At 37.6% G+C, this 18,342-nt stretch overlaps 1 protein-coding gene across 1 annotated transcript in view; it reads left to right on the top strand.

Moving 5' to 3' along the window:
- The first annotated feature begins 4,638 nt into the window (after positions 1-4,638).
- Positions 4,639-18,342, top strand: part of LOC128025355 (attractin-like protein 1) — an 86,104-nt gene continuing 72,400 nt past the window's right edge. The window contains exons 1-5 of the mRNA XM_052611627.1: positions 4,639-5,771; positions 15,776-15,859; positions 16,132-16,245; positions 17,189-17,317; positions 17,561-17,769. Coding sequence (XP_052467587.1) covers positions 5,527-5,771; positions 15,776-15,859; positions 16,132-16,245; positions 17,189-17,317; positions 17,561-17,769 — 781 coding nt within the window. The 5' untranslated portion in view covers positions 4,639-5,526. The remainder of the gene's footprint in view (positions 5,772-15,775; positions 15,860-16,131; positions 16,246-17,188; positions 17,318-17,560; positions 17,770-18,342) is intronic.

Raw genomic sequence — 18,342 nt, 5'->3', positions numbered from 1 at the left:
CATTTCTGAATTGTGTGTGTATATCTGAATTTTGTGTGCATTTCTGAATTTTGTATGCATTTGTGAATCTTCTGTGCTTTTTAAATTTTGTGCGCATTTGTGTATCCTGTGTGTGTATTTATGAATCATGTGTGTGCATGTATGAATCCTATGTGTGCATATGTGAATGAAGTGTGTGCATTTATCTTTATTGAGACTCTTTTGGCTCTATAGTGAAATGCTCGTTTTCACTCAATATCCTGTTAATCTTGAGTACCTATAGAGTAGTACTGCATCCTTCATAACTCCAAAAAGTCTTTAGTTTTATTATATTCACTAGAGAAAGATAGTCTGTAGCGATTTTTCCCGGAAAAACACGAGCGTCTGGAGGCGTGACGTGTGGGCAGAGCTAAAGAATCACAGCGCCAGTATGCTTTTGCGTTGAGAGCATGTGGAAACTGTGACATTACCGTGAGGGAAAAACCATCATCCAAAACAAACCATGGCTTACAGTCAGATTCAGCCGTTCATTTATGATCCAGAATCAGATCCCGAGGCTGAAACTGAACGAGAGCAGCAGCAGCAACGACTCGCTCCGAGCGGGGCTCGAACCCGGGTCTCCGGCATGGGAGGGGACGCACTAACAAGGAGGCAGAGATATTTTAAGCAGTTTTACTCACCACCTGCGGTTCCAACACACGATCGTGACCCTTTTTCGTTGGGATTGCATCATCCTTAAAAAATAAACGATACGCAAATCCGTCGTCAAACTGGGCCTTGTTTGTAAAACAAGCATCTTCGAAATGCAGGGAACAAACAAAAACACTTGCACAACTCTGTTGATGCTCTGTAAAAATAAACTCCATCCACTGGTCCCTTAATGCTGTTTTTTTAGGTAATCTGTGCAGGGTTGTCTTGCCCTGGCAACCAAAAACACACTTCTTTTGTAACTTTTTGCGACGCTCTTGCTCTGATCAGTGAATCACTCTGATCAGTGAATGTCTGTGCTCAGCCTCGCTATACGGGAGCGCGCGCTCTTCCGGCAGAAGTGCCCTAGGACCCATATAAGGAAATTCCGCTCCATCTAACGTCACACAGAGCCATCAGGCGGCAAGGAAGGCGACCGGAAGTTGAAGTCGGCTGCGTGCTGCCATCTTGTAGCAGAACTTCACTTGCGTTAGCATTCCCATTGACTCCCATTCATTTTGGTGTCACTTTGACAGCGAATAACTTTACATCTGAGGCATTTAAAGACTCAGTTTGTCCATTATTTATTTCTAAAGATTCACGACAATGTATAAAGGGCTCCATTGCCTTCTATGTTACATTATGGCCCCATAGAAGCAGTTTTTGTAAAAAATAGGCTAACGATTGCGTCATAACTACTTGACTCTCTGTCGCATTACCGTACAGACAGGGGGAGAAGCTCACAGGCAATTAACTTAATATGGCGTACTGGCGTTACATTTTAAAATACTATACAAAATAATTAAGCAGAATACTTACTCCTGCTCACTCACGACAAAGAACTCCCCGCTCAAGCTCGCCGTCTCTGCAAGATTAACGATGGCAGTTTGCACGCACAGCCACTTAGAAGATTTACATCTGTCAGACAGGTTGCTGACGTCATCAAGCTTCGTTTGAGTCTGCGCATCAGAAACGGAAGTGCTAAAAAACGCTAAAAATGGGCTTCAATTGTCTCAGTTGAGTTCCAATGGGGTCGCTGTGTCCATTTCTTTTACTGTCTATGAGAGCCATACTCGAAAAAAACTTTCCGAAACTTGTGACAAACCGGAAGGAGTATTTTGGGAACAAAAATACTCCTTCAAACGTACAACTTAATTTTTGAAACTTTGTCCATGTTTAGCATGGGAATCCAACTCTTTAACAGTGTAAAAAACTCAGTATGCATGAAATAGCATTTTCTTTTTCAAAAGTTTGGTGTTCGGTAAGACTTTTTGTGCTTCTGAAAAAATTATCCTTAATGCCTAACAAGACTGCATTTATTTGTTTAAAAAATACATTGTAATATTATTCCTGTCCACCACCACAAGGCTGAATTTTCTGCAGCCATTACTCCAGTCTTCAGTGTGTCTCGTGATCCTTCAGAAATCATTCTAATACGCTGATTTGTGATACATTTTGTTCTTTCCTATTCATTTAAAGTTTTCAATTCTTAGATGAATAAATGTTTAAACGAATAGTATTTTTAAAAATAAAGTATTTTAATAACAATGTAAAAATATTTTGATCAATTTAATGTATTCTCGGTGAAGAAAAAAATTAGTATTCCCCCAAATTTGGAATGGTAGTGCAGTTTTTAAAATATTGATGTATTTCTATGCATTTTAAGGGAAAAGGTTTTAAAAGAAATGTCTCAAAAGATAAACCAAATCTAAACACATGAAAAATGTGCAATTAAAATCTGGTTTCAAATGGCAAAGAAAAACCCAATTATACAATGAGATTCATATAAAGTAGTATTAGCATTCTCTTACTGAATTGAATAGTTTTTAAGTGCTTGGTACTAATCCCTCTTAGAGATTAAGATCACATTCAGCTCCTCTGCTCCCAGACTCTGTGTTCACCCTTACTTTAATGGCATTAAGAGCAAAGAAAGAAATCACGTGAAATGTAAAGCCCACCTCCTTACTTGGCTACTTTTATTTAGAGGGAAGAGGCAGTGCAGATATCTGCACTGGAGTGGATAAAATGATCATATCTTTTTTCACTTTCAGCTTACAATATATTTTTTTTACTACAGTATAGCAAGAGTAGATGTCATGCACACCACTTCAAGTGCTCTAACTGTACAGTTATACTATATTGTTAAATGTTTACCATCTGGGGGCACTACAGGTGCTTTGGCTTCATGAAGGATTTATGGCATGCCTGAAGTGCAGAGGAATGAATCGTAAATCACCTGTGATTTACACATAACGATATATGTTTATCCTGCAGGTCACTGCAGTTGCATCACTGGGCAGTTATGCTGCATGTGCTTTCTGACAGGCTGGGGCATGCTTGTGCAGTTACTGTGGTGCTCAGTTAGAGTTGCAGTTGCCTGAGGCTTTGATTCTTTCGTTCCTGAAGGTCTGAGGAGAAAGTGTCATATTCCCTAGAGGGCCAGGAAAGAATGTAGCTCAAAGTGAGACAGGAATGTTCATTGACTGGAATATTGTGTAAATGAGAAAGTTGAAAACCTCTGCCAGCGCTGAATACTGCATGAATTAAATTAACAATAAGTTTGTGATACAAGAGTTAACTGACATTATTAATATGCTCTTTAGCATGGACACATTTGAGCCAAACAGCTCTGTTCCTAAGGTCAGCGCTATAATGCGGTGCTGTTATTCATCTTTAATGCCTGACTGAATGGGGCTGTTGTGATGGGAATGATCTAAAAAGGGAAATCTGTGAGGTGTGAGAATCATCACAAAGTCCAGTAATTGTCCATGTGGAATATCAAATTGGCAAATGAATTGAGTGTTTTATTACCCCCTGTAAAACAACTGGCAGATTTATTATAATGTGAATATATGTTATACTAATGTTCTTAAAGAGACCCACCCTATTTGTTTGCTCTTTGAATGGTATATCAAACTGGATCCATATTCTTTGTCACTTTGTTATTGTTATTCAACAAAGATGCATTAAACTGATCAAATATAAAAGTAATAAGTTGTGCACTGTTAAAATATATCTGTGCAAGAAAACTGCAGTACAACTGTTTTCAACTGTGATAATAATATGACATATAACCTGAGCACCAAATTAGCATATTATAATGATTTCTGAATGATCATGTGACACTGAAAACTAGAGTAATGGCTGCTGAAAATTCAACTTTGCAATCACAAAAATAAATGAAATTTTAAATATATTAAAATAGAAAACTGTTATTTTATATTATAATTATATTTCACAAAATCACTATTTTTACTCTATTTTAATACAAACAGATACATCCTTGGTGAGCATGAGAGGCATTTTTGAAACCCATTAAAAAATCTTAACAACCCCAAATTATATTTGCTTATATTTACAGAACGCCACCATAAATTTGTGGTGCATAAATGTTTGACACTAATAAAAGAACCCAAACAGCAGGACATCACACAGTACATTAGTTTTAATTAAGTTGGCAGCACATAGCCTAGTGTATTATTTACTGAGATGCACCTCTACACTTAGAAGAGAGACACAGAGTTCATTTTTGAAATGGAGGCTTGAATGTGTGATGGGAATCTGGGCCATTAAACCTTGAAAGTCAGTAAAACTATATATATACATTACTACACTCAATATAATGTATGGAGCATGCTGGACTGTATTTTGAAATTGTTACGTTGGAGGTAAAGTGAATATCGTTCAATGAGAATATACTGTTCATTTACATTCTGTACTAAGTGTAATGTAGGGAGCTAGCTGGAATGTGAACTGTTACATTGTAAGTAAAATGAATAATCTTATAAAGACTAATCTTAAATTAAAGAAAAGCGATTTGGCTGCAACATAATTGTTAAATATGTCTCACACTATACAAAACGATTCCCTAGTTGGTAAATAAAAAATATGCTAAAAAAAAAAGGAAGTACGTACTGTATGCAATGGCTATTCCAGCAATGCGCATGCTGGTCTCTGTCTCTTTAAAGATGTCCTCTTCCCATTGCGCATGCGCGGCATCTCTGTTGAGTTTGCTCCAACCTGAGGAGCAGCCAGCGCGAGCTTCCCGTACTATGGGAGCTTAAACGGTGGTCGAGGGGGCCGAAATTCACACACTGAGAGGGTTTCAGCGCACCGGGACGAAGAGGATATATACCAACACCGAGGGTCGATGCATTCGTTGAGGAGTTTATTACGTTGAGCCTGAAAAACAGCGAGAAAATATGCGGATAACGGATAGTTGCTCAGGTTTTCCAAATCCCTCAGCGCAGCGGACAACAGCAGAAACAACAACCGTGTTACTGACCGCTGCTGTTAAAAAGGATGCTTTTTACTCCGAAACCTTCTCCGTGTAGCGTTTTCCCCCCCCGTGGCATATGAACATTTAGCCACGAAAAGCTCAAGGTTTAAAAGCTTTAAATCACACCAGCAGTGTATTTGGACAGCCAGCTGAATGTTTACACTTTAAAATGGCTGCGGACGGGATCAGAATAAGACCGTTGAATTATGTGATGCTTTAAAGCTGGAAATATTTCGTCACATGATTTATGGTAATGCTCTGGAAGGAGAGATTTTTTTCAGTGTTATGGGGAATTATTTTCCAGCTTTGTAACTGCAGGAGGCAACGTAGTAAATTCCTGCCCTTGTTTAGAAACAATGAGGCGAGAAAGATGATTTAATATGTCGGTGTTTATGCTCGTTTTATCATATCACACTCGGATCTGGAGTTTTTCCGTCAAACGACTGCCTGAATTTCCATGATCTGTAAGTGAACGGATCCCCCTGCTGTTTTAATTGAAATAATCTGGGCTCCAGTAAGCAGCAAAGAAAGGCCCTAAGACACTGATACCCAATCACCAACAGCAGCAGCATCCATAAACCATGAATGCTGGGAAGAGGATGCTCAGACCTGAACTGTTTCTGGTCAGACGGGACAGACGGAGACTGCAGGGCATGCAGAGATATTTCTGGCTGTGTGTGATGTTCTCCCTGGTGCTGATTTCAGACGGCTCTCCATCTAAACCCTGCGAGAAGAGCTGTCTGTCAGGCAGGTGTGTGAACGGATCTTGTGTCTGTGATCGTGGATGGGTTGGGGACCAGTGTCAACACTGCCAGGGAAGATTCAAGTGAGTATTTAATAAGGCCTTTATGAGTTTTAAATCAGACTGTTTCAGCTCTAGAGGAACATAAAAGCATGATGCAAGTGGTTGTGTATCAAATTCACTGATAATAGGTGCATATAACTGAACACTCCCAGAAAAACAAGTTCAAAGCTGTTTAACTGGTGCCGTACCCTTGCCAAAAGTACTAATACATACCATTTAGGGGTAGATAAGATGTAAAGATATACCTAGGTTTCGTATCTTAGAATACCTCCCCAGCGACAGCTTTGTATTTAGTTTCTTTCACTGTTGTTTGATTCAAATCTAAAGTTTTGTTATTGTGATGCTTATGAACACAGGTCCATTGCATGTTCAGTCATCTGTGAAGTATGTTACTGATTGCTGGATTGTTATATTTGTCTGGGAAATGACTTGAAAAGGACTTCACTTATGTGCACATTCACTCTGGTTAAACTGATAAGACAAGCATTTATTCTTGAACGCTCCCTCCTCTCAGACTATTTTTGTGTGGCTAAAAATCTAGATTTCATTTCCACATTGAAATCTTTCTTGGTATACTCCTGGCACATCCCATGAGTCCTGGCACAGTTTGGTTGAATTAAAGTTTTGTACTTTTAGCACAAAGACATTAAGGCCTTAAAAGATCTTCAATTAGAACAGAAAGTCTTAAATTCATAAAGTCATTGATACAATGTATATATTCCTAGGTATTTTGTCTTGTTTTCACATAAAAATATGTTAACATGCTTAAATCAAGAAATATTTCCTTGGGACGCATATTCTGAGAAATCAAGTGAGTTTGTTAAAATTAAGAAACTGTGAGTGGGACATTAAAACTTGTTTTAATTTATAATTATGTTGATTTTCTGAACCCTTTGGCAGATATTTGTTCTTTGTTTTTTAAATAAACTCACTTGATTTTGATCAATTTCACAGAAAAGAAGACTTCTGTCATCTTTCTTCTCAAGTAAATGTTTCCTGATTTTTATTTTTTTTTTAAATATATTTTACTGTAAAACAAGACTACTGAGGAAGAACATAAATTTTTTTGCAGTGTGACCAGAAAGCACAGTAAAAGTTAGTTTTACCATATTCTAGTGTTTTTAAGAAGAGCTAATTAATTAGATGTGTTTGGACTGGAGGTTGTATTTTTAAAACTTTAAAGTGTTGCCAGTACAACTTATTGTCTGCCCCTAGACACGTACATTTAAAGAACATATGGATGTATTGTGTTACCTTCAAGTTATCTTAAAAAGGTTTTAAAAAGTCTTCAATTTTTCTGAATAAAACCCACAGTAACCCTGTTCTTCACACAGTTTATATTAGTGTTATTTAAATAATTGTACAGACATGATCTTATGAGAGTGTTTTGAAACATCTACTGTACTGTCATGATTGATTCTGTGGCTTTGTCTTCACAAAGGATGTCAAAGGTACTGTGGGTAGGCATGATTTAGTTTTAAACTGTCTTAGTTTTGACAGCTGTGTGATAAATGAAACTCTTGAACAAAGCTCCTGCACCGTTTCTTAAAATAGCATCCCGCTCTCATCGGGTGTAGCAAAGATCTCGCTCTTCTCTCTATCTTAGAAGTAGCCAAAAGGATGCTATCGGCATTTATAAGTGCTGCCACTCAAAATAAACTTCAGCTTGACTCCTCGACCTGTATAAAAATACTGATAGCCACAATAGCTGAATGAAAGGAAATGAACTCAGTTGATGTTTTGTTGCTCTCGCCCGTTGTTGGGCCTTTCATGCTGGTCTAGGTGACCAGGAAGTCCTGAGTTATTATCGGAGCATCTCATACTGTGTGGTCACCCATTAGATACTCCACAAGATGCATGGTCAAACAACAAAGGCTGTCACCCTGACTATAAATTGTGTCCGGTGTGCCACTTCATTGTTTTGGCCAGGGCTTGCTTGTGCAGATGCGTTTTTTGAGAATGCAGAATTATTAATGACCTGTGTTAGGTTTCACAATCACAGTGCAAAAGGTTGCTTTAATAATGTAGATGGAGTCCAGTCTGTGTCTGCTAAAAGATCAAAATATAAGAAGGAAAGGGGCTGAAGGTACTTTTTTATTTTCTAGTCACAGTTTAGGTGACCTGTCTTGTCAATTTGAATCAGTCTTATTTAAATTAAGTGAAATATTAGCCATGTTTTTGCAATGTCCACCCAATGGTAAGTTAATCTTCAGGCAGAGTCAGCTTTGGTGCTAAAAGTGAGTGCTTTGGAAATTTCTTGAGCAGTTACTTCATGATGTAGTCTAAACCGCTGCTCAGAGATGGGTTGGCTTTCTGTTGCTTTGTGTGGTTGTGTCACCTCATCGTGTAACTTCCTTTCTGTATACTGAAGTTCACACTTAAGATGAAGCTACAGTAGATTCCTTACTTAGCAATTTAATTAAGATTTTGACCATGAATTGTGTCCTATATATTGTCTGTGTAGTGTGTAATATATATATTTTTTGTACTTTATAGCGGCATATTTATTAAAGGGGAATTTCTGTGAACATGAATTTTAGAATGTCAACCAAACAAAATTCTTTCTTTAAATCATTTGAGGAAAGTTGTTGTTTTTCTGATTATTTATTGTAAAATGAAGCCAGCATACATGGCATGTGACAACTATAATCAGACCAGCGTTTACATTAAAAAAAAGGGTGACGTACAATATCTATGCACACCTAGAATACTAACTGCTCCCATTTATCTTTTACTGTATTTGGTCTATTGAGTTATTATATAAGAAAGTTAGTAGCTTTTACCTACTCTTTATGTTAGTTTGCATTGCTTTAAGTATAAAATGTTAACGTATACAACTTTTGATTTAAAAAATGTCAGTGTAATTAAATTTCTCTATTAAAAAGATTATTAAACAGTAGAAAAACTGTAGAAAAATTGATAATTGCTAGTTTTAATTATCTAATGTAGTTATAACCAATGTTACCAAATGGAACCTTTTACCTTTATGCTAATTTTTATTGATGTTTTTCTTTTCTTTTTTTGCATGTTAGCCCTATGGTCCAATTTTATTTTTCCTGTTGTGTGACAAATGTGTTTTTACAAGTAAAACTATTCCATTTAGTATCTTCATTAATCTTAAATCATAAAAGATGCATGCATAGTAATTATAAAAGAATTAGCTAAATCTTTTCAAATGGTTTTAGAATGAGTATAACATTTCACACCACAGGACTTGTCAGCTTCTCAAATGTGTGTCAACTGACTTTGTGCAAATATCTATTTGAAATATGTCTGTGGTGTGTTCAGAAATATTGTGTGTTCTAGACTGCTGGGTAGTTGTTAGTTAACTGATTTGGTATTTGGGGTAAGCCAAGTCAGTCTACATGATCTGTGCTCTATTTTTAGGCTGATCTTTATGGATTACTATCTGAAGTGCAATGTAAGCTACATCATCTTCATCAAACAAACCTGACAGATGCTTGGCTTTGACCAGCTGCAAGGTACATTTACGTTTTGTGATCAGATGCTGGAAGGATTTCTTCAAGTGTTTGGAATTTGGAAGCAGTTTGTCATATCCGGTTCGCGAATGAATCATTCGATGTAACCAGATCTTTTTGAACCAGTTCACCTAATCGAACTGAATCGTTTTAAACAGTTTGCGTCTTCAATACACATTAATCCTGTTAACTTTTTTTCATGTGGCTGACACTCCCTCTGAGTTCAAATAAACCAATATCCCGGAGTAATTCATTTACTCGAACAGTACACTGACTGAACTGATGAGAAGAGAGAACTGAAGATGAACACCGAGCCGAGCCAGATAATGACTCGTTCACGAGTCAAGAACCGGTTGCATCGGTTTTCGGATCATCAGTAGTTCTTTCAGACAGTTCGATTCAATAAACCGGTTGAAGAAAACGGTTCACCGGTTCTTTTGCGCTCGACGTAATGGCATCATTGGTGATGATTGCCCTTGATTGAAGACTTCGGTTTACCTGGGCTCATAAAATTAGCACAGAATCTGTTCAGAATCAATCACCAAAAGAATCGGTTCGGTTCAGACGCTCTGTGTTTGGTCTGCTTCAAGCTGAATCACACATGCGAAGTATCAACAGCTCCTCGTTTCTCGAATCGGACACATCTTACAGAAACGGTTCTTGCCTTGTGAACGAGTCAGTCTTTTGTTCGTTATCTGGCTCGGTTCAGTGTTCATCAGATATCTTGTGATTGGCTATTAATTTCTAACTGCATCTAGCAGTGGTGGATTCTGTCATGGGAAAGATCAGCCTAAAAATAGAGCACAGATCATGTAGACTGACTTGGCTTACCCCAAATACCAAATCACCTCATTTTCCAGGGATTCTCAAACGATTTGTTCGAAGCAGTTCTAAGATTAATTCTCTCTAAAACTCTGCTTGCCAGGAGTTACTCTGCTCTCATTGCCATAGTTCTGTATTTTGATTGTTCGATGGAAAATATAAACATCTATTATATATCTTACTTACAGGTTTTGTTTAAGTGGAGCCAGCTGGTCCAAATAAAGTGGGATCCAAATGACTGATGACTCGTTTAAGCTGTTTAGAGTCTATTCTTTCTTTTGGGAGACAATAACTTTATCGTGCACTTTCGGCGTCACAACTTTGCAGATCAATTCAAATTTACATACAGCTACATTGAACACTATAGGGGCACTTTAAGTCAAATGTGGTGGAATAATGACATATTTATAATTTTGTTTAGTATGACGCACATGGAGTACAGATCTTTAGGTAATTCATTTTCCAAACCTGTATGAGGCTGAGTAAATTTTCATTTCTCACTGTACTATCCCTTTAAAAGGTCATACAGTGGATAGATGAAACCACAACTTTTGAAATAAATGAACAAACCTGAATTGTTCAGCAGTCCTAACCTAGTGTCCTTGCCTCCACATCAGTCTGGCATTAAAAAACGGTTTTCCTGTTACACAACAGCTTAACAAACAAGCAGTGGGAGGTAACCGGCAGGTCCAGGAAGTGATCGAAAAATATCAGTGGACTCCTGTTCACGTGGCAGGAAGCGGGGCTTGAGTTAGCTGACGAGAAGGCCCCCTATTATTGGACTTTGCAAAGTGTCAACATTTGGGCTTGGCTGACTGCAGTGCTGAGTTGCACCTTTCAAACCCCATTTACCTTCAGCAAACACAAGACTTTGTTTTTGTAGTATTGCAATGGCTGTTCTGCAGATCTTTATGTAACTCCCTTCCCATCCCTTTCTGAATGCCTGAGGCCAGCCTTTGAGCGAGGCTGAGTGAACCTTGTCCAGTGGCAGCTTCAGAGCCTCTGGGATAGGTAGTAGTCCTGGAGTTGGTGGATATTTTCTGTGGTACTGGGCTATAAAAGATTCATGAAAACTTGGTGAATATTTTATCTGTTGACTCACCTGCAGTTCCCTCTTCCCTTTTGCCAACATTCAGCCTGCGGGATGTCCTCCCTGGCACAGGAAGTGGTGCACCGTGATTACTGTTTTTAACTGCTCTTTAAATCGCAGTGTCTTATTATAGACATACAGAACACAGAGTGGAGAAATAGCATGGCTATATAGGCTACGATTTAACCTACAGCAAAAATGTTAGTGCCAGGTTTACAGCGTTTGCATTTGGTTTGCTGGCAGTCAGAAATTTCTTTCTTTTCTACAAAGAGATTCTTTACTTCAAGTGAGGAATGATTCACAGACTGAGAGAAATGATTATAAAAGAAATACAGCCACAAAGATGAGTTGTTTGCAGGCTGTTTTCATGCTGTATGGTGCACAGATGAATCATTTATGAATTTAAGATTTATTTAATTACAGAATTTGATATCAACTAGGTCATTGCTGTAAAAGGTTTTGAAATACCACAGAAACTTGCACAATATCAGCCTCTTTATAATTTTGAGATGATGCTGCATTGATAATGGATCACACCAATAATAATAAAAAAATTAAGTAATAACAGAAAAGTAAAAGATACATTTATTGTCTAAAGCTAATTAGCTAAAGTAAGGCTAAATGTGTTCTGATTCAATTATCAGTCAAACAATATTTTTTAAAGAAAACAAATGTCTGATTGTGATGTGTACAGAACTGTTCAAAAGTTGTACCATTTTTATTATATTATTAATATTATTTATATTGATTTCTGAAGGATCATGTGACACTCAGTATTTAAGCTAAATAAATTTGATTTAAAAAAAAAATTAAAATAGAAAACAGTTATTTTAAATTATAATAATATTTTACTGTATCTTTGATCAAAATAATGCAACCTTGGTGAGCATAAGGGACATCTTTTAAAAACATTAAACTTTTAAAATGGTAGTTTATATATTTTGGAATGGTTATTGCTTCAAATGATAACTGCTTCAATAAGTTAGTTTGATATTGTCCCATGCCCCACTTTGCCTAGGATTTTTCCAAACTTTTGGAGGACACTGTGTTGACCTGATTTACATAACCAAATTAAGCCAAAAATCTGGATTCTAGAAACCTGCTTGTATTAATTATAATTTTGAATATTCACTCTAATGGAAAATTAGCTTGCAGGGCAAAAATTAGATTTTTAGGCTACCATCCAAGATAGATGAGAAAATGTACCAGTCAGCTGGATTGTTGATGTGACACAGGAAGTTGAGAAAAGTCTTGCAAGAAACACATTTGTAGAGTGAGGAAGAGACAGATTTAAATAAACACATTAAAAGACATGAAGAGATAAATAAACAGGCAAAAGAACAGTAAGACTCAAGGACATTCTCTTGTGCGCTGTTGTCAGGGACATGAATGAGAATTAATGAGCTGATTCAATTACTGTGCAGAATTATAAAAAAAGCAACATGATAAATGGCAAAAAAGCGTGCATCTCTTTTAATTGTATTCTGTGTAACAGATATGCAGGTCAGCGATTCATGGGTTAAATTCTGTTTTATAAATTCAGACTGTTGGTACTAAATGCCAGCCTGGCTGGACTTAAACTATTTACGATGCCCATGCGAGCTTCAAAGAAGAAACGAAAACCCCCAACCCAAATTCTTCCAACACTGGAGACAAAGGAACTTTTCGTATAAGTTCCTTACTTTCATTTTATTATTAATATGTATTTTAATTATGTTTATGGATTGCATAAAATGGTTAATCCTTGTTATGTGAAGAGTATAAGTTGCAAGCTTATACTTTAGGAAATGTCTCTCCTCACTTTAACCTTCTCAAAGAAAGCCATGTTTCTGCAACCCCCACTTTTGCAGGTTGTAAAAGTTACGACCACACAGGACAGGAGAGAAGCCAAGTCACTGGCTTCTTTTGAACAATGCATTCTATGGAATGTATTCATTAACTTTCTGTTTTCATGTTTTATAAATGTATTACGTATTCCCTTTTGGTACATTTAGATGTTTCCCAACATCTGCAGTGTTATCATGTGTTAAACAAATCTTTAAATGTGTAATTCGATCTAAAAATTAGATCTTTGGTCATTTATATATTATGTCTAGTCTTGTTCTAATCGTCATGCTTTGACAGACCCACTTATCTAAAGCAAAGTAATGAAAAATGTATTTAATCTGGAATAATGAACTTGTTTTAATATTCCTGATGAAATCGGACGGGCCCTAAATCATCAGGGGGTTGTCTCAACCGAGACAAAGGAACTTTCCCTCCGCTTCAGATCGCGGACATTCATTGGATGCTCCCTCGAAAATGGGCGTGAACTATTTCAAGCTATAAGAATTGACCAAACAAGGTCCACCTCCTCTTTTTGCTCTTCTTTCTCTTCTCCGTTCTCGGACACGCTGCTCTCCAACGTTGCTTCCGCGCGGCCGTAGGCCGCGCTCATAGCGCGAACCCCCTCAGCACAGGGGCTGAGAGAAAAAGCCATTTTAATGGCTCCTTTGGAAGCTTTCGTTTCGTTCGTTTTCTTTTCTTTTCTTTACTAAGTTTATTAAACTATTCGCCTCTCCACACAATGAAGACGAATCCTGGAACATTGTTTGTTGAACCTTTCAAATACCGCGCGAAGATGAACGAACACCTCTTTGCAACAAAGGAACACGTGACTCCACGCTCACGCCAAGATCCAGCGCAGCTTGCGCGCGCGTCACACGGCCTCCGGCCCACGCGCGCAGTTTTCAAAGGACCACGTGACATCACACGTGCGTCGCCGGTACCACGCTCACCCACTGGGCCATGCAAGTATCGTTTTCTATGGAGATTTAAATGCTGCTTTAAAGTGTTGCTATTATTTGATTCGTTGTTGGTTCCACTAAGGTTTACTGACTGATTTTCATACCTGAGCTCATTCTGTGATCTCTCTCGCTTTCTACACTTCTCTCTCTCTCGCTCTCTCTCTCTCTCTCTCTTTTATTTGGATTCCGTTGTCTTGTAAATGTTTATTGTCTGTATTTTCGTACGCATATTTACTCTGTGTGATTTGTAGTTTGATGTATTACTAGTTGAATTATTAAAAACTCATATATAAAACGATTGGCTCGGACTCCACCCCACTCACATTACGAGTCACTGAGATGTGTCTGATCTTTAGCTACAAGCTCTAAATTTAGAAACTAAATTTATCATAAGGATAGGATAATATTTTCATGGCCAGAGAATACTTTTCCTTGAATTATAAGGCGTGATAACTTTATTGAAAATTGATAAGTCTACAGTGGTGTGCAGGACATACCACGGTTTGATCTGCAGTAATTTATAGTAAGAGATATCACAATAATTGATATGAAGAATGTAATATTGACATATTAATGAGTAAATTACAGTGCCCTGTGATTAGTATTGGTATTGGCAATTGAGCTATTTTTCATAATCAATAAAATTAAATGTAACTGTCATCTGAGATATATATTAATCAAATTCTTGATTAATTATTCAAATTCCCTATATATCATTTGAGTTAATTACTATGTAAAACTCAATGTTGTTACATCTGAATAATCTATTTACCATGTACACAGGAATATTTCAATAGTTTCGCAAAAAAATTACAAACTTTACCTTTTAAAGGAATAGTTTACTCAAAAAAGATTTGCTGAAAATGTAATTGCCGATAATAACATTTCAGTAAACCACAGTCCTCACGACGCCAGCCCATCAATGAATCTCTTGTGAAATGAAATGCTGCATATTTCTAATAAACAATAACATCTAAAAAGCTTTTTTTGTGTCGTTGTGAATAAATGTTTTGCTTTGTCTAGTTTTAACTCATCCTGACGGCACCCAGTCACTGCAGAGCAGCTATTGGTTGGCAAGTGATGTAATTTCAAAATTCTCCAAATCTGTTCTAATGAGAAACAAACCAATCTACATCTCGCATAGCATTAGATGAGTTACATTTTCTAAACTGTATTATTGAATTCTAAGTATTTATGTGTTTGTTTCCTCTGGTTCACTCTAAGATGCTTGTGCAACACCAGCTCAGTTCTTCTTTTTGTTCTCATCAAGAACTGCAAGACAGAAGGTCTTCGCAATGTCACTTAGATTGATTTCCTTGAAGAATTCGCCCCGAGGAGTGTTTGGCTATGCAAGCAACAATACTGTTTTCAATTAGAAGTGTGTCTGTGCAATATTGAGGTCATTTTTTATAAGGATGCATTCCTTCAAAGTCGCCATCTACAAACAATAGGGCTTGTCTGGTCAAACAATGCAGCCAGCTTGGTGTGGTTAAAGTGGCCCGCGACACAGACAGGCCTTGAGTGTTCCGTGATGATGCAATGCACTGTCACTCCATGAGCCCGATGGCTCCTTTGCAGTCTGGAGGGAGAGGAAACTTGATTGGTTAGGCCTGTCTCGTGAGCACATTTGCAGCAGTGAATCATTGTGGATCTGCTCCACACAAGCCTGTGTCCATATGGCCATAAGTAACCACAGAATCCAGCTCCATCATTGTGCCTACTTGTACTGCAACTGCACTTCTCTGCAACACCTTCTGCATCTCTTTTTATGTATAGCATTGTTCTGTTTGTCCCTTGGGCTTGGTTTGACGTGGTCCTCTGAAAGACGACTCTGATCTTATTTTTCAGGTTAACTGAGCCGTCTGGGTACCTAACGGATGGCCCCATTAACTACAAATACAAAACCAAGTGCACCTGGCTGATTGAGGGCTAGTAAGTGTTATTCCGTTGTTTTTTTCACTTTCTCATCAAAGTTTTATTGTGCCCACACATCCCTCTTGCATAAGCCCTTTTTAATACACTTCAGCAGCCCTTTCAAGGGTGTTTTCTTCTGTTTTGGGTTCCCAGAAAAGGCTTGGAGGAGCACATTCCACCTTGCACTCTTCAGACTTGGCAGAAATGCGTCTGCTGTAATATGTTCTCATAATGGATTATGCAGCCAGCATCACATTCTTAAGAATTATGTCATTACCTTTGTTTTGCAGCCCAAACGCAGTCCTGAGGTTGCGATTTAACCATTTTGCGACCGAATGTAGCTGGGACCACATGTACGTCTATGACGGAGACTCGATTTATGCTCCCTTAGTAGCCGTCTTCAGGTGAGTGTGTGTTATAAAATAAAAATGGGGGTTTTGAACTTTCCGATGCCGAACACCCCCACAAGTATGATGATTCCTTTTGAGGGACTATTTCCTAAAATAAAAATGTATTTAATTTCAGGCATAAAGACGTGTAATATAAAATTATGTTTTTAAAAATACTGTAAATAATATATATATTTTTTTATTGACTCTGAGCTAATGCAAAAAAAAAAACGATATTTAAAATGTTATCTATAAATGTTTATTTTGTATTCATTTGACAGCGTATTTGGTTTTCTGTACGCAGTAAATGTTATATGTACCATTATTCACAAAGATGCATTAAATTAATCAAAAGTGATCGTAAAGACATTTATAATGTTGCAAAAATATTTCTGTTTCCAATAAACACAATTCTATTTATCATCAAAACTGAAAAACAAAAACAAAAATATTAAACAGCACAACTATCATTAGACATTGCTAGTCTGGTACCAAATCAGTCTGTTAGAATGATTTCTGAAGAATTATGTGAGTAATGGTTGCTGAAAATTCAGCTTTGACATTGAAGGAATAAATTACATTTTAAAATATATTCAAATAGAAATACATCAAACTTTTAAACAGTAGTAAATAAACCTGAAGATAAATGTATTGTTAGATTTTATTTGTATTGCATTTTTATGATAAATATCAAATAAATGATTGCATTAAACATATTCAATAAATGTATTGAGTCAACACGTGAACATAAAAATAGATTTTGTAAAATTTTTTTTTTTTTTTTTTTTTTTTTTTTTTTTCCGTGGACCCTTAACTTTCCCTTGTGGCCATCTGAGGCCAGTTTGAAAAACCTTAGTCTTGCACTCACACAGGAAAATTTCAGTTTGCTGCGGGACAAGTGGAAAAACAAGATATAATTTTCTAAGCAGCCTTTTTTCCCCCTGTAATTGTCCCACAGTGGTCTTATTGTCCCTGAAGTGAAAGGGAACGAGACTGTCCCTGAAGTGGAGACCAACTCCGGCTACGCACTTCTGCACTTTTTTAGCGACGCCGCCTACAACCTGACAGGATTTGAAATCTTCTACTCGTGAGTTAATGACACTTAACATTAGCACTATTTTCAATGGAAAAAGCCTGCTGGTTCGGCCAGGTGTTAATACGACATGTCAAATTTTTTTTTAAGAATTGTATCTCCTGTGTGCATAATTTATTATCAGTGTTATCACAGGAATAGTCCTGTTCATTATATCATCTCCAATTTCAGGCTTCTCTGTAGAAAGTTCTCCTGGTTTGCTTTTTACAACCTTTTTCTTGATCTCTCCCTTGACAGAATCAACTCATGCCCAAATAACTGCTCTGGCCATGGGAAGTGCACCTCGGGGAACTCGATAGCGAGCAGTGTATATTGTGAATGTGATAAGTACTGGAAGGGTGAGGCCTGTGACATCCCGTACTGCAGGAACAACTGTGGCAGCCCTGATCACGGCTACTGCGACCTCACCGGGGAAAAGCTCTGCGTGTGCAATGACAGCTGGCAAGGTACTACTCACTTCCGCCCTCATTTCCTCCCCTTTCCTGTATTTTACAGGATGCTGTGAAAATCAGAGACCTTTCGTGTCTAGTGTTCTCAGCAGAGCATTGTGTCTCAGGTAGATTTGTTGTCAAGTGGGTTGTGTCCCCCTGGTGTTGATTCTCTAATAGTGCATCTGTCTCCTCTGCATCACTGCGGTATCCTCATCAGACACTGCCACAGTGTCACAAAGCGTCAAAACACAGTTAAGCCTGATGGAGGATTGACATCAGGGGGTTTTGATGTTAATGTAATGAGTGTTCCTGGCCAGCTTCTCACTAACCCTCACCTGAGGAGACACAGGAAATGACAGGTCAGAGAAAGTGTGATTGGTCATAGTAATGACCGAAGCTGTCAGAACCACTCTGTTTAAGTCATTTTTTCAGAAATGGTAAAATATAATGAGACGGATGTTACCTTAGATCAGGGTTTTAGAGGTTTACACAGTCAGACCAAACTTTGGAATAAATAAGAATTTGAAATATTTTTGAAAGAAGTCTCTCCTGTTCAACGAGGTGGCATTTATTTGATCAAAAATACAG

The sequence above is a fragment of the Carassius gibelio genome, chromosome A12 (genome assembly GCF_023724105.1).
Source record: "Carassius gibelio isolate Cgi1373 ecotype wild population from Czech Republic chromosome A12, carGib1.2-hapl.c, whole genome shotgun sequence".
NCBI lineage: Eukaryota > Metazoa > Chordata > Actinopteri > Cypriniformes > Cyprinidae > Carassius > Carassius gibelio.
The sequence above is the reverse complement of the archived record's forward strand: the minus strand, read 5'-3'. Positions and strand labels throughout refer to the sequence as shown.